Consider the following 23,313-nt stretch of genomic DNA (forward strand, 5'->3'; position numbering starts at 1 on the left):
AATGTTCAAAAGTACTTGGTCAAATAACTAATTAACAAATAACAGAATTATTCTAAGAATAATTCTGAGAATAATTATAACAGAATTATTAGAATAATCCAAATACTAATATGATTTGATTTGGTAATTTGATCCGGTCAATTTGGATAATTCTGTTATATCTCTTTTACCCCCTGACAAACTCAGCGGGAGATCTCTGACGTTGAGTTTGCTTGCTAACTTGTTGAAACGTTGTCTGGATAGTGGCTTAGTAAAGATGTCAGCGATTTGATCTTTAGCAGAAATATAAGAGACGGATAACTGTTGAGTTGCCACACGTTCACGAACAAAATGAAAATCAATTTCCACATGTTTTGTATGAGCATGAAAAATTGGATTTGCTGTAAGATATGTTGCTCCAATATTGTCGCACCAAATTTTTGGTGCAATATTTGATGCAAGATGAAGTTCAGAGAGAAGTGATTGAAGCCAAATAATTTCTGACGTTGTATTTGCTATAGCTTTATATTCCGCCTCAGTGCTTGAACGAGATACCGTAGGTTGCTTTTTCGAATTCCATGAGATAAGATTTCGTCCAAGAAATATTGCATATCCACTAGTAGAGCGTCTATCTTCAGGAGAACTTACCTAATCCGCATTACTATATGCATGTAAATCTCGAGATGATTGGCGATATAAAAGAAGACCATGTAGAATAGTGCCTTTGAGATAGCGAAGTATTCTTTTTACATTATCCCAATTTTGTTCGGTTGGAGCATGCATGAATTGGCAAGCACGATTTACCGCAAAAGTAATATCAGGACGTGTGATAGTGACATATTGTAAGGCCCCAATAATACTTCGATAAATTTGTGGATCAGATAGAGCAGGAGAGGATGAAGTTGGAGAGTTGTTTATAGCAATTGGCGTAGAGACCGGGCGTGCTCCATCCATTTTGGCTTTTTGAAGAAGTCCAGTAATGTATTTGCTCTGAGAGAGAAGATAGCCATCCTCATGTGGAATAAGCTCAATACCAAGAAAAAAACGAGCAATACCCAAATCTCTAGTAGGAAATTCTTGATTGAGAAGACTTAATAAAGTTGTGATACCCTTGTGATCATTGCCGATTATCAGAATGTCATCCACATAAATAAGAAAAAATATCATATTTTCATCATTATATTTGTGAAATAGAGACGAATCAGTCTTTGATCCAGAAAATCCTTGAGCTTGTAACCAATTAGATAGTCGATGAAACCATGCACGAGGAGCTTGTCGAAGACCATATAAGGATTTCTTGAGTTGGCAAACATGAGATGGAAATTGTGGATGAATGAAACCAGGTGGTTGCTCCATAAATATAGTTTCCTCAAGATGACCATGGAGAAATGCATTTGAAATATCCAATTGTCGTACAAGCCAATTAGAACTAACAGCTATTGATAATAATAGTCTGACAGAAGTAATTTTGATGACTGGGCTGAAAGTGTCATTAAAGTCAATACCTGGCTGTTGACTAAATCCTTTAGCTACAAGTCGAGCTTTGTATCTTTCAAGAGAACCATCAGCTCGATGCTTAAGACGGAATACCCATTTAGAGCCCACAACATTCATTGAGGGAGTGCGCGGAACTAGAGTCCATGTTCCATTGCGAAGAAGTGCATCAAATTCTGTAGTCATTGCACTACGCCAGTTTGGATCCTTGTTTGCTTATGTAAAACAGGTTGGTTCAATAGATTTTGAAGAGACCACTAGAGCTTGTGGAAGAGGATATCGAGTTGCATTTGGTGGGCAACGCTCATAAATATCACTAATGGGAAGCATGCGACGAGGACATTATCATCTGAATCACTTGTTGATGACGACGAGGAAGTAGGCTGACATGGTGATGTAGATGATGGACTTGCATTATCTGAGGAACCAGAGAGCATATTATCTTCGATCGACGATGCTTCTAAGACTGGAGCAGCAACCTGAGATGATTCTGATGGTATATGAGAGTTATTAGAGAGCTCCAGAGTAGGACCTAGGATGCCATCACTTCTGATAATATTATGTGGCATTAAGAATGTGCCACTTATATCTAGAGGAGAGATTGAAGAAACTACCGAAAAAGGGAATATAGACTTATCAAAAGTAACATGTCGTGAAATATAAATTCGTCCTGTTGGTATATGCAAGCAACGATAACCATGGTGCAAATTGTTATAACCAAGAAAAACACATTGTAGTGAACGAGAGTCAAGTTTGTGTTTAGAATAGGGGCGTAACCATGGATCACATGCGCAACCAAAAATTCGAAAGAAATTGTAATCAGGGGTTTGATTATAAAGTTTTTCAAAAGGACATTTATGATTGAGCAATGGTGTAGGAAGTCGATTTATGAGATATACTGCAGTGCTAACAGCTTCATCCCAAAATTTGCGCGGAACTGATGCATGATGAAGAAGAGCTAAGGCAGTTTCAATTATATGTCTATGTTTTCTCTCAGCAGAGCCATTTTGTTCTGGAGTGTGAGGACAAGAAACTCGATGAACAATTCCACAATAGACAAAATGACGATGGAGAGCTTGATATTCGCCTCTCCAATTAGAATGAAAAGAGAGTATTTTACGATTAAAAGATCGTTCAACTTGAATTTGAAAATTACAAAATATATCAAATAAATCAGATTTCCTTCTCATAGGATAAAGCCAAGTATATTTACTAAAATGATCAATGAATGTAACATAATATTGGAAACCTTGATTAGACAAAATAGGTGCAGGGCCCCAAACATCAGAATGGATTATTTCAAGTGGAAAATTAGAAACATGATCAGATAAAGAGAAAGGTAGCTTATGACTTTTAGATTCCATGCAGGCCCTACATGAATAAGATGGAGAGGAGGTAATAGAAGTAGGTAAACCATACCTATTGATGATTGACTGAACAATACGAAGGGAAGGATGACCAAGTCGAGCATGCCAAGCTGGTTTATTTGTGCGCTCACCAACAAAAGCTTTGATTGAAGAACTCTGAAGACAATAGAGGCCATTTTTTATTCTCCCATAAAATACAATAGCATTTGTTCCTCTATCCTTTATAAGATAATGATTATGATGAAATTCAAAAATGACATTGTTATCAAGACAAAACTGGCGTGTAGAAAGTAAATTTTTAGTGATAGATGGAACATGAAAGACATTGCGCATGTGAAAAGTTCGATTAGATAAATGAACATATGTGTTTCCAAGATTAGCAATTTGCAAACCTGAACCATCGCCTACTTGCACCGTATCTGAGCCATAATATGACATTACGTCTGTAAGGATATTATAATCTGATGTGACATGATGAGTTGCTCCAGTGTCAATATACCAATCAGTAGATGAGAACTCTGGGTTTTTACCACAAGTAGGCATAGACGAAAGAACTTTAGGATATACTTGTGAAATAGATGGTTGTCTTGAGGCTGTAGGACCACCAATGAAATTTGAATCAAATGGACTAGGACATTGAATACCAAAATGTCCAATTCCAAGACAAATTTGACATTTTACCCTAGACCAATCAAGTCTTTTAGGGCATATATTTCCAGTATGACCAACGATGTGACAAATTTGACATCGGTCTGGACTTTGCTTTTGTCCTCTTTGATGTCGTCGAGTATTTGACATCTAAAGTAAAAAAAAATAACTTGTCTGGTGGTAGTGGAAAAAAAAAAATAGAGATTAAGGAAGAGGAAAGAGAAGCAAAGGGATTGGCAGCGGAAGAAAATAAGTATTTTTCGTTTGTTCTGAAAAATAGAGAAGAATAAGAAAATTAAAACACGTAGGAGAAAATAAGAGGCTTGAGAGAAAAATTTAAAATTCACCGTTTATACGATCTCCGCCTCAAAAAATTGAGGGAAGATAAAAAAAAAAAAAAAAAGAGAGAGATGGCTCTGATACCATGTTAGAAGAAGAAGAGGGAGAGAACGAGAAATAACATGAGAGCAATAAAATCTATTGTTAATTGATATTTGCCCTAAGGACAATACAATATATAATGTTCAAAAGTACTTGGTCAAATAACTAATTAACAAATAACAGAATTATTCTAAGAATAATTCTGAGAATAATTATAACAGAATTATTAGAATAATCCAAATACTAATATGATTTGATTTGGTAATTTGATCCGGTTAATTTGAATAATTCTGTTATATCTCTTTTAGTGTGCCCTTGGCTGCCATATCTCTTGGCAGCATGCTCCACTGCACTCGAGATGAAACTTATTGGTCCTCGGTATTGAACAGTGAAATATGGCAGCTTGGTGATGAGAACCAAAAATTCTTAGCTGTGCTCAAGTTGAGCTACGACGCTCTCCCTTCACGGTCAAAGAAGTGCTTTGCATTTGGCTCCCTACTTCCGAAGAGTCGTGTGATGAACAAAGATGAGTTGATTCAGTTGTGGACAGCAAATGGTTTCGTATGTTCAGAAGGGAATTTTGATGCTGAAACAGTTGGCAACCGTATCTTTGACGATCTAGTACTGAGGTCATTCTTTCTCTTGGCAACTTCGCAAAAGTGGTACGATGGCAGTCATGTAACCGCCGAGTGCACAATGCATGATTTGATGCATGACCTGGCACGCTCAATATCGGAAGATGAATATTGCAATCGCCAAGATTGTTTATTTAAGGATATGCAAAAGAGACTATTACAAGCGCGAGGGTTGGGCCTTACCCGATCAGGAAGAGAAAGGAGAACATACCATTTATGCATAGAATATGAAGAATTTTCAGACATTTCTTTATTGAAGAAGTCAACGTACTTGCGCACCCTATCATTGAGAAATTGTCTTTTATATAAGAATGTCCATCTGCTTCAGTTTATCTTCTCAGAATTGAAATTCTTGCGGGCATTAGATTTAAGTGAAAATGGCATCAAAGGGGTGCCGACATCAGTTGGAAATTTGATACATTTGAGATACCTCACTTTGTCTAAGAATAAGATTAAATTTCTACCTGACACCATTACTCTTCTCCAGAATTTGCTATTTCTCAATCTCACTGAGAATCCCCTTCAAGAGTTACCAAAAAGATTAAGGTATATGCAAAGCCTTTGGTATCTTTATTGCGATTGTGATTCTTTGACTCACATGCCCCCCGGGTTGTCTGGACTGACTAGTCTTCGAAGTTTATCAAGCTTTGTTGTCGAGAATAGAACTGGCTCATGTTCAATTACACAACTTGAGGATTTGAAGCTTCATGGAGCAATGGAAATCAAATTTTCCAAGAATTTCAGCAGTTATTCTTGTGGTGGTAGAAAAATTTTCATGAATAAAGATTTTAATGAATTATCTTTATCATTTAATTGTTCAACCACTAATGACATGAGCATGCTGGATGATCTTTGCCCCAACACGAGTTTAAAGAAGTTGAAGATATGCAATTACGGGAGCCGACAATTTCCAACATGGTTGATGGAGTCGCAGTTACCGAATTTGGTTGAAGTTATTCTCCATGGTTGCAATTTTTGTGAGCATATTCCTCAATTTGGAGATCTCCAATTTCTTAGAAAGCTTGTGATAGACAGAATGGGTGGCGTGAAACACATGGGTGATGAGTTCCATGGGCACGGACCGACCACAGGTTTTCCTAACCTCCAAGAACTCGTGTTGAAATCAATGACTAATTTAGATGAATGGTCAGAGTCTGATGATGTCAATGAATTATTCCCTTTATTGAAGAGACTGGAGATTTGCAATTGTCCAAGACTGAAAAACATGCCAAGGCTTCCAACAATTGAATTTCTTAAGCTACAAAACTGCAGTGAGAGTCTACTCTCATGTGTTGGAAGAACGACTTCTCTTTCTCATCTCATACTAGAGGACATGGAGGGCATGACATCTCTTCCAAGTGGCTGTTTAAGAAACCTCACATCCTTGATGACATTGGAAATCCGAAGCTGCAACGAACTCCAATTTCTTCCTAGGGAAGAAATGCAGCTCCTAACAATGGTTCGCTCATTGTCCATCAAGGAATGTAACAATTTGGCATCCTTCCCGTTAGAAGTGGGACGTCTCAACATTCTTCGATATTTCTGTTTCAAAAACCATGGCAGCAACACACTGCAGTTAGAAATACTTGTAAAAATCCTGAATTCAGTCCATGAGTTCGACATTCAGATTTGTGGCCAGAATGTGAATTTACTTGGGCAACTGCAACACTTACACAACCTCCGACAATTGTGGATAAGTGGTTCACATCATTTTTCTTATGCATTGATATCCGGATCCATTGAGGCAAAATTAAGTATTTGCTGTTGTAATGAATTGGAATCCTTGATGACAGAAGCACCATCGACCAGTACTGTGCTAGAAGATCTACACATATGCAATATCCCCAACCTCACGACCTTACCTGAATGGCTACAACATCTCGGATCACTTCGTAAGCTATCGATCCACAACTGCATCCAATTAGGATCGCTTCCAAGGGGTCTACAAGACCTCAGTTTGCTGAAATATTTGTTCATTGAAGAGTGTTGCCTACAACTTCAAAGAAGATGCACTAGGGCGACAGGCGAAGATTGGCCCAACATTTTTCATGTGCCACATATTCGTATTTTTCCAAGAGGTACAACTTAAATCAGTCAGTTGAAAATTATTTTTCCTCAAACTTAAATAACTATTAAGAAATAATTATTATTATTAGTAAATACTTATTTGTTTCCTAGTTATTAGAGAATAATTATTATTAGGAAAAATTTATTTATTTCTTAATTATTAGAGAATAATTATTATTAATAAATATTTATTTATTTTATAGTTTTTTATATGTTTTCGTATTTTATGTGTTTTCTTATTTTTCACTTTGTAATGGTATTTATATATCACATATTATCATTAATAAAGTATATGAATTCTATCCTCAATATGATGTCAGAGCGCTAAGCTTAACAGTAATTTTTTTTTCTTTTCTCCACAATATTCACCAGCCACCTTCTACAATGGCTGTCGCCGACGATATCATTCGTCGGCTATCTCTCACAAATATTCCTGATTCACCTTCCGCTCTTGTGGTTCTCAACGTCAATGCTCAAACACTGTTGAAACTCACTACCTCCAATTACTCTGCTTGGCGCTTGCATTTCACGTCTCTTCTATTCGGATATGACTTACTTGGTTTTGTTGATGACTCACATCCCTGCCTCCCTGCGCAAATCATGCCTACAGACGTCATGCTCCCTCAGGCGAATCCTGACATATTCTCTGACTCCGTCAGGATCAACTTCTCCTCAACGCTATTATAGGTTTGATATCTCATACTCTTGTGCAGTTTATTTCTTTATCAACTTCATCTAGAGATGCACGACAGATGCTAGAGTGAACCTATGCTGCTCCCTCACGTGGCAGGATTATGACTCATTGTCAAAATCTTGCCAGCCTTTAATAGGATAACAGATCTATCACTGATTATATGCAGGACATCAAAAGAAATATTGACGCTCTTGCGCTTATGAATGTCAAAGTTGATTTTGATGAGCTCTCTATTCATGTCCTGAATGGTCTTAGCCAAGATTATTGCAATATCTCATATGCTCTGCAAGTTTGTGACGTCCCTATTACCTTTGATGAGCTATTCAAGCAGCTCCTCAGCTATGAAGCCCAATTAAAAGTCTCGACGCCATCTCCATCTTTGACGCAAATGACTACTCTTGTGGCTCCAACAGAGAATTCTCGTAATCGGTATTCAAACTATCGTGGTGGTCGCCAGCAAGTTCCGTCGATGTCCCATCAGCCGTGCCTATCTACTCCTGGGTTGTCTATGCGTCCTCCTGTACATCCAGTTGTGTTCAGTCTCAATTGTTATCTTGGGTGTTGTCAGATCTGTGGTGTTCAAGGTCACTTTGCTCGCCAGTGTGGTGATATGACTGCCTTGATACTTGCTCTGCTTCCGCCGACTCCTACGCGTGCTCCACGTCCAGCGTATAGTGCACTGTTTGTGCACACTGCTATTCATTTTACACCTCGGTCTGATTCTCGAGAATGGGTGGTCGACTCTGGCACCTCTCATCATGTCACCACTGATCTCACTACTCTCTCATTACATGAGCCTTACTCTGGGAATGATAGCGTCGTCATTGGTGATGATTCTAGACTACCCATTACATATACTAGTTCTTTCTCTTTCTCTAATGTTTTATTTGTGTTATCTATGTCAAAAAATTTGATTTCTATCTTTGTACTTTGTGCTATTAATCTTATTACATTTCTTTTCTTTAATTCCTATTTTCAGGTGTTGGATCGTCGTATGGGAGCGACACTGGTCAGCGGGGTTCATAGAGATGATGTCTATCATTGGCCAAAATTTGCATCTCTGCTATCATCCCCTTCCGCCTTTTCTGTGTCTGTCTTGTCATCTATTTCCTTATGGCATAGTCGTTTAGGTCATCCATCATTAGATGTTTTGCAATATTTTTTGTTATCCTTGGGTCTTTCGTTTCCTACGGATACTCTGTCTAATTTTTCATGCACTTCGTGCAATATTAAGAAGAGTCATAAATTGTCCTTTTATAAATCTAGTATTTCATCTCATGCTCCTTTAGATATTATCTTTTCTGATGTTTGGGCATCTCCTATATCATCATTTGATGCACTCAAGTATTATGTTATCTTTGTTGATCATTTTACAAAGTATATATGGTTTTATCCATTACGTAAAAAATCGAATGTATACTCTACCTTTATTGCATTCAAAACTCTTGTTGAAAATCGATTCTCGATGACTATCAAAACATTCTTCACTGACAATGGAGGTGAATTCTTAGCTCTTCGCTCTTTTCTTACTACTCATGGTATCAGTCACCTTACCACTCTTCCACATACTCCTGAACACAATGGATACTCTGAACGTCGTCATCATCATATTGTCGAAACTGGTATCACTTTATTGCACAAAGCGTTTATTCCACTCACTTTCTGGCCTTATGTCTTTGCTACGACAGTCTATTTGATTAACCGCATGCCTAAGGTTGGTCTTTCTCACATGTCCTCTTTTGAAAAATTGTTCACCACTGTTCCTGATCTTTCTAAGCTTCAAGTTTTCGGGTGTCTATGCTTTCCGTGGCTACACCTCTACTCTCATCACAAGCTTGATCCCAAGTCAACCTCTTGTGTCTTCCTTGGCTATTCTCTCACCCAGAGTGTCTTCCTGTGCTATGATGTCACCCTCAAAAGAGTTTTTGTATCTTGTCATGTTAAGTTTGTGGAGCATGTTTTTCCATTTTCCATCACCTCCTCCTTGGATTCCACAGTAATAGACATTGATTCTGAGCTCTCTGTTGCACCAGTCCTCTCGTGGGACCTTCCGACACCGATTCCGCAACCTGCCACTAGCCGTAGCCCCCCGCAACCGACTTCTTCACCACTATCATCACCGCCGCCATCACCGCCTCTTGTTGTCGGGTCGTCCACGCTGCCTGGTGGCGACCAACCCTCTAGCCCACCGCCTCTCTATCCCCCTCTTGCTTCTCAAAACCAACATCCCATGTAAACTCGCTCCAAAATATCATCTACAAATCCAATCCAAAATATATTCTTCATACTAGCCTTCCACAACCCTGTGAACCCTCCTCTGCCACGCAGGCGCTCAAAGATCCGAATTGGGTACAGACCATGCATGAAGAGTATGATGCTCTTCTCCGTAATTTGACTTGGACTCTTGTCCTGCCTTCGCCAGACCAAAATCTTGTGGGTAACATGTGGGTGTTTCGCATTAAGCGTAATTCTGATGGCTCAATTGATCGGTATAAGGCTCGCCTGTTGCCAAGGGTTTTCATCAACGTCCTGGTGTTGACTTTCATGATACATTCAACCCTATTATTAATCCAGTAACAATGCACATTGTTCTTAGTCTGGCTGTGAATCGGAGGTGATGTTTTCGCCAACTTGATGTTAACAATGCATTTCTTAATGGTCGGCTTGAAGAGGAGGTTTATATGGTGCAACCTTTGGGTATGTGCAGTGCTGAGTTTCCGGATCATGTGTGTTGTTTGCATAAGGGGCTTTATGGCTTGAAGCAGGCTCCGTGTGCTTGGTATTTGGAGATTCGCGCTTTCTTGGTCTCTCTTAGCTTTGTCGCATCTCGGGCTTGTTAGGACCTTCGCATAGCGGCTAGAGAGGGGGGGTGTGAATAGCCGACTCCAAATTCTCGTTTCTTCCTACAATTTAGGTTAGCGCAGCGGAAATACAATGTAGAAACGAAAGTGGAGAAGATCAAACCTCAAACACGATGATGTAACGAGGTTCGGAGATGATACTCCTACTCCTCGGCGTGTCCGTAAGGTGGACGAAGCCTATCAATCCGTCGGTGGATGAGACCCCGGATAACCGGCTAATATGAACTCCTTCTGGGTGGAGAAACCTCACCACAATCTCTCTTGCAACAGCAAGAATGGAGTACAACCAATAGAGAAAGAAAGCAAGAACAATATAAATGTAAAAACACTTTGCTTGCCTTCTCGTCGACTGGAGTTCGATGAAGCAGCAACTTCACGATGTCAACAACAGCTGATCACCCAGTCGAGGGAAGCTCACATGAAGCTTCAGGAATAGGGAGCTCAGCAAAGCTCAGATCGCAAGAGTAGTCGTTCAAGTGTTACTGTAGAGGCCCTCGACCTCGATATATATCCTGCACCTGTGAAGAAGACAAAGAGAAATACAAAAATCTAGCCGTTGTGTCGCAACGGCTAGGCCTGGACCGATCAGGCTCCAACCTGATCGGTCTGGGAGACTCCTGATCGGTCTGTGAACCGATCAGGCCCTAGGCTGATCGGTCCCCAGACCGATCAACCAACTCTCACAGAGAGTTGGCTTCGAAGTCTGATCGGTCTATGGACCGATCAGACTATAGGTGGATCGGTCCACAGACCGATCCCCTCCTATCGCTCTCTGAAGTCCATCGCTTCCTGATCGGTCTATAGAACGATCAGATAACTCACAGTGACCTCTGTTTGGTTACTAATGTTGGAGTGTATACTAAAAGCCTAGCTTTTGGTATAAATATTTATCTAGAAATAAGAATCACATTGGTCAAATGTCTACATTTATGATAAATGTAGTTGTTCAATTAATTTATATTGTAGATGACATAGTGTGTGGTGTCACACACAGAAGATCATGTTATCAATACCTCATAAAATTATAAACAGTAGCTCACGACCATGATGGAAAGGAACAAACCATTGGAAGGTCGTAGTGTAATTAGGTATTAGTTTATCTTGACTATATAATTACACTAGTACACTCAGAGTGTATTGAGTAGGACCATTTGAGGTCGTTTCTTTTATACTGACTTTATAAAGAAATAAAGACCTCGGTTATTATGGAAGTGTGTGCTTGATATAATCCTAATATAATAACAAGCACATATATTTGATATTTATTTCTTTAATTTATCAATGGGTGAGATTTAGTTCGATAAATCAATAAGCCCGATAAGTTGGGAAATGGTATCACTTATAGTGTGTGTTGTTGATTATAGAAGGAAACTGTGTCCTAGAGATACTAGGTTGATAATGTCCTCAAGAGGAGCTCATAAGGATTGTCATGTTAAACCCTGCAGGTGGACTTAGTCCGACATGATAATAAGGTTGAGTGGTACTACTCTTGGACTAAGATATTAATTAAATGAGTTGTCAGTAACTCACTTAATTAGTGGACATTCGATATCTTAAACACAGGGAGACTAACACACTCATAATAAGAATGAGCCCAAAATGTAATTTGGGATTGGTGCGGTAGTTCAATAATAGTTCTTTAGTGGAATGAATTATTATTGATGAAATTAAGTTGTGTGTTCGGGACGAACACGGGATGCTTAATTTCATCGGGAGACCAAAACTAATTCCTCCTCTCGGTCTCTATCATGGCCTCTCTATATATAAAGTAGTGTATCCATCTAAGCTCATCTTATAGTCCATGTTGTTGACATTACTATCCAAGAATGCTTCATGTTGTTATGATCAACGTGAACAGCAAGTTCATATTTACTTGCTGTGACATATCGTTTGCTTAAAACGTGAGAAGTTTTTTTTAAGCAACTCATGTTTTGGTTTGGCAATTAAGTCACGTTTTTGCTTGGCAATGAAGTCAACGTGAGAAGCTTGCCAATTGCCAACGTGATCACATGGAATTAAGATGAAAAGAATTTTAATTAAAATATTTCTTTTTGTGGAGAGATGTTTTAAAAGGAAGTTTTAGTTTTAATAAAAAAATTTCTTATTTGTAAATCATCCACATGTTTAAAAGAGATATTTTAATTTATAATTTTCCTTTTTATAAACCAATCATGAAGGGATAAAAATTATTGGAAAAATTTTATAAATTTCCGGAAGCAAATAAGGAAGTTTTAATTTGTGTTTAAAATTGTATTTGCTTGGAGATTTGTATAATGGCCGGCCATTGTAAATTGAGAAGAGAAAAATTATTTTTAATTAAATAAATTTTCCTTTTCATGGCAAAAGAATTAAGGAAGTTTTTATTTAAATTTCCTTATTTGCCAAGACCAAGGATTATAAAAGAGGGGGTAGAGGTGCCTTCATGAGGAACAACTCTATTCTTTTTCTTCCTCTCTTTTCTTCCTTGGTGTGGCCGGCCCCTAGAGGTTCCCCTTCTCCTTCTCTCTTCTCCTTCTTGTGGCCGAGACTTCATCATCTCTTGGAGGCATAGAAGTGGCCGGATCTAGCTTGGAGAAAAGGAGAGAAAAGAGTCTTGTTTCTTGCATCCCTTGGAGCTTGGTTGGTGGAAAAAGATCTTCATCTTTTGGAAGCTTTGTGCTTGGCCGAAACTTGAAGAAAGGAGAAGATGGTGCTTTGGTGGATTCTCATCTCGGAAGATCGTTGCCCACACAACGTCCGAGGTTAGAAGAGGAATACGGTAGAAGATCAAGAGGTCTTTCTAAAAGGTATAACTAGTAATTTTTTGTTTCCGCATCATACTAGTTATTTTTGGAAATAATACTAAATACAAGAGGCATACGATTCTAGAGTTTCGAATTTGTTTCGATATAGTGTTCTTTTGTTTTTCTTTCCCTTGTGATTTGATTATTCTTTTCGGTTGACCTAAAGTTATTTTAGGAAATTAAATATTAGCTTTCCTTAAAAGGTTTTGTCTAGTCGGTGGTGGTTGCTCCCATATCCAAGAAGGTCATGTGCCTCGCCACGTCAGTACTGGAAACCAATTTTGGAAATTAATATTTAATGGAATTAATAACTTAGGTGATTTGGATCAAACGTGTTAAGTTCCGCAGGAGATCCAAGTCAAAACCTAAAAGAACAAATAGATTAAGTTTTGGATCAAACGTGTTAAGTTCCGCAGGCGATCCAAAATTTAATTTAAAAGAACACATGGTAGCTAGGAAAATGTTCAGACCTTTGTACAAAATTTTTGTACAGTTCTTCCGTAATAACAACCAACAATTATTATGAAGAGTTTATGGTATTCGGTTAATTATCTGTCATAATAAGCAGGTTAATAGTAGGATGTGCTAACTTTGTGGATGCAGGATCCAACTATTATGGCTTATAGTTATTATGTGTGTGATTGGACCCTTGGACATGTCAAGGGCATTTATTGTGTGTGCATGATTGTATTATAAAATACAGCAGGAGCTGTATTTAGTTTTATTAGGATTTTATTTTTTGATCTAGAAACATGTACATTCCTTTTACGGAATATAGGATCGATGGATGTAAATTTTATTTTATGTTCGATCTAGTTTACATGTACATTCCTTCGAGGAATATAGGATCGAAAAATGTAAAAATTCTATATATGTCGCGGATCGAATCTTGCAAGGCGTGGAACCTTTTGAGGACCAGAGGCGCAGCGGAACAAGGAGCAAGATGGATGCGACAACTAGACCCGGTGGCGGTGGCCAAAGATGGCAGCAGCTAGGGTTGGTGACACACGGAGGACAGCAATAGATAAAAGCCATAATAGTTGAAAACTAGATTTTCTATTTATTGCTTTTATATTGTGCTATGTGTGCATGTTAGTATACATGACTAGTAGAATAGTATAGTTAAAATTCCTCGTTTATAAATAACTAAGTAGGAGAGGGATTTTTAAATAAATCCCATGGTCTCCATTACTGGTTTGTAAGTGATGCAAACAAGTTTGCGCGTTGGCTCTGAGTGCCTTCCTCCATAACGGATGAGCTTGTTTGTGGATCACTAGAACAGACTTCCATTTTTGGATGACTATAGGAAGTTGATTAAGAGCGTGTGATCTTCCCCAACGGAAGGGGCATAATCTTATTAATGGACTTAGTGTCAAGTAATGGTATACACTTAGACACATTTAATAGTATCCTCCCCAACGGAGTCACTACTATCACTTGTGTGACCAAAGGAAAACCAACTATTGATTTGTCATAAAACTAGATTGACAACATAATAAAATTAATAAACCCCTCTTACAAATATTAGAATTTGTATACGTCCACACTAACGTGGCATACAAGATTCATGGTGTTTGAGGTAATTTTATTTGTCAAAAAGTTATATTGACAAGATAGTCAATGGGTAAAACCCTCCTTTTACAAATGATGAATTTGTATACGTCCACACTAACGTGGCATGCAAAATTCACAGTGTTTGAGGTGTTGGTGAATTTAAATAATATTGTTTGAGGAATCAATGTTATTTTAAATTCAAAGAGTTTTGACCAAATATTTGATCAAAGATGATCAACTATTAATTTTATTCGTCATAAAGTAAAGTTGACGAGATAATTAAATTAATGAATAAAATCTCCTCTTCGATTTTGTATACACAAAATTCATGGAGATTTTAAGGAGTTGATCTTGACCAAATATTTTTATGATTCTTAGGATGTTTGTCAATCCCTAGTAGTCATACTATAGAAAAAGACTTAGTAGTCCCAATTGTAATGATTGGAAATAGGACTTGGACATTAAGGTAGACTGTCTTCTTAGAACTAAGAACAATTTAGGTGTATTTAATTCATTAGTTGAAACATGTCTAGTGGTGTTATCTACCAGAACCTGGAGTGTAGATACAAGATGCCATTAATCATGTCTGCAATTCATTGCAGGGTTCCAGGAAACCCGACAACTAAATGAAAGGTAAATCATCATCCACATGGGCACTACTGTAATAGTAGTAATGCAGTGGGAGATGTTTATCCTTTGATAAGAATAGAATATGGATTTTAAGTAATTGTCTTTACGTACCAAGTTTAGAAAGAACATGATTTCAGTTTCTAAACTATTATAGATATTGTGTCTATTTTGATAACAAAGTTGTTATCAAGAAAAATAGGGAAGTTATCTATTCTGGTATGATGGTTGACAATTTATAATCCAATAACTCCCACGATGCAACAAATGGAAATTAGTAACACATCTTCTAATTTTAAGAGAAAGCAACCTTCGGAAATGAACCAATTATATCTTTGACATCTAAAGCTAGGTTATACTTGAGTAGAATTCATTGGTAGCTGATGAACTTTTGGGTTCATTGGTAGTGGAAATCTTTCCAACCTGCGAGTCTTACTTGGAAGGAAAATAACCAAGAAGCTTTTAAGTCCAAGGGGTATGGAGTCAAAGATATCGGTTCATTCTGATTTGTGTGATCCTATGACTATCCAGACAAGAGGTAGTATTGAATATTTTGTCTATTTTATAGACAACTATTCAAGATACAAATAAATTTACTTAATGTACCGCAAGACTAAGTACTTTGATTAGTTCAAAGAGTACAAGGCTGATGCGGAGAAATGTTAAAGTAAAAGTCACTATGGTAAGATCGTAGTGGAAAGTACCTCTTGGGAGAATTTAGGAGTCACTTATCAAGAGTAGGGATTCAATCCTAACTAACTACACCTGGTACACCCCAATAGAATGGTGTAGAAAAAGGAAGGTATAGGACTCTTATGGAAATAAGTAGATTGATGAGTTATTTAGAATATTACCAAAATCATTTTAAGGATATACTCTGGAAACGGAAGTGAATATAGTACCTTCCAAAGACAGAACTCTCTACTCATATAGAATTGCTGAATAGGCGTAAGCCTATTTCGAAGCATATTCGGATTCGGGTAGTCCAGCATATATACAGAAGAGAGACAATGATAAGTTGGACAGGAATTCACTTGTTTGTGGGTTATCCTAGAGAAATGAAAGTAGGTTTATAGTCTTAAAAATCAGAAAGTCATTGTTAGCATCAATGACCGATTTTTAGAAAAGGACTATATAATAAACCATGTGCTCATAAGAAAATTTGTTCTTAAGGAAATAATAAAAGATATGTCTAATCTAGTACCAACTGTACAAGATGAGATACCATAAGGAAACTGCAACACGTATCACAAATGATACACAATTATAGAAAGTGTCTTGTTGTAGTGGGAGGGTTGTTAGGCAACCTAAATAGGTTCATGTTTTGGGAGAGTTTTTGGACTCGATCCCTGGAGGATATGAACCTGATCTCCAGTCATATAATGAAGCACTTCAAGATAAAGATGCAGCATCTTGGCAAAGAGTAATGAATAACAGAATTAGAATATATGTATTCTAATAAAATCTGGAAGCTTGTAGAATCACCAAACGGTGTAAAAGTCGTTGGGTGTAAAAAGGTCTATAATAGGAAAAGAGGGATAGACAGGAAGGTAGTAACTTTCAAAGCAAGGCTTGATGAAAAAGGAAACTTTTTCACTAGTAGTCATGCTTAAGTCTATCCAGATTCTTTTATCTATTTGGCAAGAGGATGTCAAGACAGCATTCCTTAATGGAAGTCTTGAAGAAAGCATCCATATAAAGCAACCAGAAGGGTTCATTACAAAGGGCTAATAGCATCTTGTGTGCAAGCTCAATCAGTCTATGGACTGATACAAAGCTTCAAGGTCTTGGAACATCCGGTTTATCAAAGTAATCCAGACCTATGGATTTATTGAGTAAACGGATAAAGTCTTGTGTATACAAAAGATGTGATGGAAACGTGGTGGTATTTCTTGTACTATACGTAGATAACATTTTTGGTAGTTGGAAACAATATCAAAATGTTGTCAGAAGTAAGGGTATGGTTGTCCAAATAATTCGATATAAAGGACTTGGGAGAATGTATATTCTTGAGATCAAAGTAATAAGTGATCACAAGAAAAGAATATTTTACTTATCCAAGCTTCATATATAAGAAAAATCCCTGCTCGTTTTAAGCATGCAAAACTCCAAGAAAGGTTTCTTAACTTTTCAGGATGAAGTAACTTTATCTAAAGATATGTCTCTGTAGACATCAAAGGAGATAAAGGAAATAAAGACAGTTCTTTATGCTTCGGCTGTCGGAAGCCTAATGTATGCTATGCACGAGATCAGAAATCTGTTTTGCCAAGGGCATAGTTAGCAGATATCAAAGTAACCCTGGACAAGGATAGTGGTAAAGCATATATTAAAGTACCTTAGAGGCACTAGAGAATATATGCTAGCTTACAAGGCAGTTAATTTGGTCCTTGTGGGTTGCATGGATTTTGACTTCCAATCAGATAGGGACAATAATAATTCAACCTCGGGGTTTTGTGTTTACTTTAGGAGGTAAAGTCATAACTATGGAAGAGTGATAAGCATAGGTGTTTTTCTGGACTTCACCATAGAAGCTTAGTATATGGCAAGCCTCTGAGGAAGCCATAAAAGCTGAATGACTCAATAACCTCAAGATAGACTTAGATATGTTTTCTGGTTTGTCCAAAGATTATTACAATTTATTGTAATAATGTTAGTGCACTAGCAAACTCGAAGAAACCATAAGTCTATAAGGCAAGTAAACACAATAGAGCGCAAGTACCACCCAATACGAGAAATCGTATAAACGAGGAGAAGTTGTTGCTGCCTAGATTACATCATGTGATGACCTATAGATCCTTTCACTGAGGTTCTTAAGGCAAGAGCTTTTGATGGGCATGTTGAAGGGTTAGGAATCAGATGTATGGCAGCAGATATAGCAGCTTAGTCTTTTAGTATAAGTGGGAGATTGTTGGAGTGTATACTAAAAGCCTAGCTTTTGGTATAAATATTTATCTAGAAATAAAAATCACATTGGTCAAATGTCTACATTTATGATAAATGTAGTTGTTCAATTAATTTATATTGTAGATGACATAGTGTGTGGTGTCACACACAGAAGATCATGTTATCAATACCTCATAAAATTATAAACAGTAGCTCACGACCATGATGGAAAGGAACAAACCATTGGAAGGTCGTAGTGTAATTAGGTATTAGTTTATCTTGACTATATAATTACACTAGTACACTCAGAGTGTATTGAGTAGGACCATTTGAGGTCATTTCTTTTATACTGACTTTATAAAGAAACAAAGACCTCAGTTATTATGGAAGTGTGTGCTCTTAATCCTAATATAATAACAAGCACATATATTTGATATTTATTTCTTTAATTTATCAATGGGTGAGATTTAGTTCGATAAATCAATAAGCCCGATAAGTTGGGAAATGGTATCACTTATAGTGTGTGTTGTTGATTATAGAAGGAAACTGTGTCCTAGAGATACTAGGTTGATAATGTCCTCAAGAGGAGCTCATAAGGATTGTCATGTTAAACCCTGCAGGTGGACTTAGTCCGACATGACGATAAGGTTGAGTGGTACTACTCTTGGACTAAGATATTAATTAAATGAGTTGTCAGTAACTCACTTAATTAGTGGACATTCGATATCTTAAACACAGGGAGACTAACACACTCATAATAAGAAGGAGCCCAAAATGTAATTTGGGATTGGTGCGGTAGTTCAATAATAGTTCTTTAGTGGAATGAATTATTATTGATGAAATTAAGTTGTGTGTTCGGGACGAACACGGGATGCTTAATTTCATCGGGAGACCAAAACCAATTCCTCCTCTCGGTCCCTATCGTGGCCTCTCTATATATAAAGTAGTGTATCCATCTAAGCTCATCTTATAGTCCATGTTGTTAACATTACTATCCAAGAATGCTTCATGTTGTTATGATCAACGTGAACAGCAAGTTCATATTTACTTGCTGTGACATATCGTTTGCTTAAAACGTGAGAAGTTTTTTTTAAGCAACTCATGTTTTGGTTTGGCAATTAAGTCACGTTTTTGCTTGGCAATGAAGTCAACGTGAGAAGCTTGCCAATTGCCAACGTGATCACATGGAATTAAGATGAAAAGAATTTTAATTAAAATATTTCTTTTTGTGGAGAGATGTTTTAAAAGGAAGTTTTAGTTTTAATAAAAAAATTTCTTATTGGTAAATCATCCACATGTTTAAAAGAGATATTTTAATTTATAATTTTCCTTTTTATAAACCAATCATGAAGGGATAAAAATTATTGGAAAAATTTTATAAATTTCCGGAAGCAAATAAGGAAGTTTTAATTTGTGTTTAAAATTGTATTTGCTTGGAGATTTGTATAATGGCCGGCCATTGTAAATTGAGAAGAGAAAAATTATTTTTAATTAAATAAATTTTCCTTTTCATGGCAAAAGAATTAAGGAAGTTTTTATTTAAATTTCCTTATTTGCCAAGACCAAGGATTATAAAAGAGGGGGTAGAGGTGCCTTCATGAGGAACAACTCTATTCTTTTTCTTCCTCTCTTTTCTTCCTTGGTGTGGCCGGCCCCTAGAGGTTCCCCTTCTCCTTCTCTCTTCTCCTTCTTGTGGCCGAGACTTCATCATCTCTTGGAGGCATAGAAGTGGCCGGATCTAGCTTGGAGAAAAGGAGAGAAAAGAGTCTTGTTTCTTGCATCCCTTGGAGCTTGGTTGGTGGAAAAAGATCTTCATCTTTTGGAAGCTTTGTGCTTGGCCGAAACTTGAAGAAAGGAGAAGATGGTGCTTTGGTGGATTCTCATCTCGGAAGATCGTTGCCCACACAACGTCCGAGGTTAGAAGAGGAATACGGTAGAAGATCAAGAGGTCTTTCTAAAAGGTATAACTAGTAATTTTTTGTTTCCGCATCATACTAGTTATTTTTGGAAATAATACTAAATACAAGAGGCATACGATTCTAGAGTTTCGAATTTGTTTCGATATAGTGTTCTTTTGTTTTTCTTTCCCTTGTGATTTGATTATTCTTTTCGGTTGACCTAAAGTTATTTTAGGAAATTAAATATTAGCTTTCCTTAAAAGGTTTTGTCTAGTCGGTGGTGGTTGCTCCCATATCCAAGAAGGTCATGTGCCTCGCCACGTCAGTACTGGGAACCAATTTTGGAAATTAATATTTAATGGAATTCAATAACTTAGGTGATTTGGATCAAACGTGTTAAGTTCCGCAGGAGATCCAAGTCAAAACCTAAAAGAACAAATAGATTAAGTTTTGGATCAAACGTGTTAAGTTCCGCAGGCGATCCAAAATTTAATTTAAAAGAACACATGGTAGCTAGGAAAAGGTTCAGACCTTTGTACAAAATTTTTGTACAGTGGAACCTCTAGGTTTTCCGAGTAGCAACCAACAACTGATCGGTCACCAGACCGATCAGATAAACCTGAGTATCACTGGATCGATCTGTTGACCGATCCAATGCCCGTGTGGATTTAGAGCTTCTCATCCCTAAATCCTAAGGCCTTCCTGGTCTTGAGAACGAGCTACCGAGCCCTCTCTGACCTAGTCCGGAGAACGAGCTACCGAGCCCTCTCTGACCTAGTCCGAAGAACGAGCTACCGAGCCCTCTCCAACTCTGTCTGGTCCAGAGAACGAGCTCCTGAGCCCTCTCTGACCTAGTCCGGAGAACGAGCTACCGAGCCCTCTCCGACTTCGTCCGGTCTAGAGAACGAACTCCCGAGCCCTCTCTAACTCCATCCAGTCCAGAGAACGAGCTACCGAGCCCTCTCTGACTTCATCCAGTCCAGAGAACGAGCTACCGAGCCCTCTCTGACTTCATCCAGTCCAGAGAACGAGCTACCGAGCCCTCTCTGACTTCCACGTCCGGTCCAGAGAACGAGCTCCCGAGCCCTCTCTGACCTAGTCCGGAGAACGAGCTGTCGAGCCCTCTCCGACTTCGCATGTCAAGCTTCCATACTTGGACTTTTCCCGTGCCAAGCTCCCTGCTTGGACTTCTCCCGTGCCAAGTCTCCATACTTGGACTTTTCCGTGCCAAGTCTCCATACTTGGACTTTTCCCGTGCCAAGCTCCCTGCTTGGACTTTTCTGTGCCAAGTCTCCATACTTGGACTTTTCCCGTGCCAAGTCTCCATACTTGGACTTTACCGAATCAAGTCAACTCAAGTCGGGTCAACCAGGTCAACCTTGACCGAAGGTTGCACCCACAATCTCCCAAGTTTGTATTCTTGTCAAACATCAAGATACAACTTTTCTATTCTCGTCAAACATCAAAATACACCTCGAGTCAGGTCAACTCGAGTCGGGTCAACCAGGTCAACCTTGACCTAAGATTGCACCAACAGGGCTGACACCTCCTTATTTGTTTATTTTCGGGATGATACTCTTATCTATTTCCTTATATATGTTGATGATCTAATCATTACAAGGAGTGATGCTTCTTCTGTTGACGTCATGGTATGTAAACTTCATTCAAAATTTGTGATTAAGGATCTTGGGGCTCTTTCCCTCTTCTATGGTGTTGAGGTTCGTCCAACCTCAAATGGTCTTCTCTTGTCTCAGTAAAAGTATGTCATTGATTTTCTCTCCAAACACCACATGCTTGACTCCAAGTCGGTCTCCACTCCTATTGCTGCTTGTTCTCATCTTACTTTATATGATGGGTCTTCGTTTTTTGATGCGACTAAGTTCTGACAAGTGGTTGGGAGCTTACAACATCTCCGTATGACTCGTCCTGATATTTCTTTTGCGGTCAATAAGCTCTCACAGTTTATGCATGCTCCTTCATAGATGCATTGGGGCGCTGTGAAGTGTCTACTTCGATATCTCAATGGTACTAGGGATTTTGGTATTCGTCTTCTTGCAGATACACCTTTTATTCTTCATGGTTTATCTGATGCGGACTAGGCAGGAGATTCAGATGATCGGTGTTCTATGGGTGCATTTATTATTTTTCTCGGTGCTAATCCGGTTTCCTGGAAATCTACTAAACAACGCATGTGGTTGCGCGCTCTTCGACTGAGGCTGAATATCGTGCCATTGTCTCTGCGGCATCTGAGATCCAATGGATTAAGTCACTTTTGACAGACCTGCTTCTTCTAGTCACTACGCCTACTGTGCTCTTCATTGATAATTTGGGTGCTACCTATATTTCAGCTAATCCTGTTTTTCACTGTCGGATGAAGCATCTGGCTATTAACTATCACTTTGTTCGTGATCTGGTGCATGCCTCCGAACTACGAGTTACTCATATTTCTGCTGAGGATCAGTTGGCTGATGCACTTACCAAGTCACTTTCTCGACCTCGGCTATTTGCTATTTGCAGCAAGATTGGTGTCAGACATCATCTTGAGGGGACGTATTAGGAAATAATTATTATTAGTAAATAATTATTTGGTTCATACTTATTAGAAAATAATTATTATTAGGAAATACTTATTTGTTTCCTAATTATTAGAGAATAATTATTATTAGGAAATACTTATTTATTTTATAGTATTTTATGTGTTTTTTTTACTTTGTAATGGTATTTATATACCATATATTATCATTAATAAAGTGTATAAATTCTATCGTCAACCGTAATTATTATTGTAGTATGACATATTTGTTATTTTCAAACAAAAAAAAATCCTTTTATTAATTAATAAAAACCAAATGTAGAAAAAAGAAAAATATTTATCTCCTTTTCATGAATAACATACGGAATGCATAATCCGATTACATTTTCATCATATTTCTTTTCTCAAGAGAAATGATTTTACATCACTTGAGTTTTGTATGTATGATAGTGATTTAATCACATCATTTAATTTGGTGGAGGTTTGATTGCATTAATATAATTATTGAGTTTTGTTGTTGTTGTTGTTATTGTTGTGTGATCAACTGCTCATGCTAATTTGCTAATAATTTAATTATCTCCATTATATTGTCTTACTATTATTTTTGCAGTTAGAGTGATTGAGGAAGCTCAATGTTGTGGTCTATTTGATAGGTTCTTCCCCACAAGATCGAGAGGTAAGATACAATATAATCATCTTCTTCTTCTTTTTCGTCTACAATGTAATTATTTATTTATTTATTTAAAAAATAACAGAGTTTTCAAACTTGTTCACAGACACATAATTGCAAACTGACAGCCAGGAAAGGAAGCAGAGCAATTCGTTCTACGCACTACTGACCCGTTGTCACTTGCCAGGGGTTTTACTAAATATTTATTTTAAATTCACTTTGTGAGTAATTAAAATTGT

The 23,313-nt window shown here is 37.7% G+C and overlaps 1 protein-coding gene across 1 annotated transcript; it reads left to right on the forward strand.

Annotated features, from left to right (window-relative positions):
- Nucleotides 1-4,076: 4,076 nt before the first annotated feature.
- LOC122056283 (putative disease resistance protein RGA3) lies at nucleotides 4,077-23,264 on the forward strand. The gene is made up of 3 exons (XM_042618166.1): nucleotides 4,077-6,582; nucleotides 23,015-23,080; nucleotides 23,181-23,264. Exons 1-3 carry the CDS (start codon nucleotides 4,209-4,211, stop codon nucleotides 23,186-23,188), a joined length of 2,448 nt encoding a protein of 815 aa, XP_042474100.1. The 5' UTR covers nucleotides 4,077-4,208; the 3' UTR covers nucleotides 23,189-23,264.
- The last annotated feature ends 49 nt before the right edge of the window (nucleotides 23,265-23,313 follow it).

The sequence above is a fragment of the Zingiber officinale genome, chromosome 3B (assembly GCF_018446385.1).
Source record: "Zingiber officinale cultivar Zhangliang chromosome 3B, Zo_v1.1, whole genome shotgun sequence".
Lineage (NCBI taxonomy): Eukaryota > Viridiplantae > Streptophyta > Magnoliopsida > Zingiberales > Zingiberaceae > Zingiber > Zingiber officinale.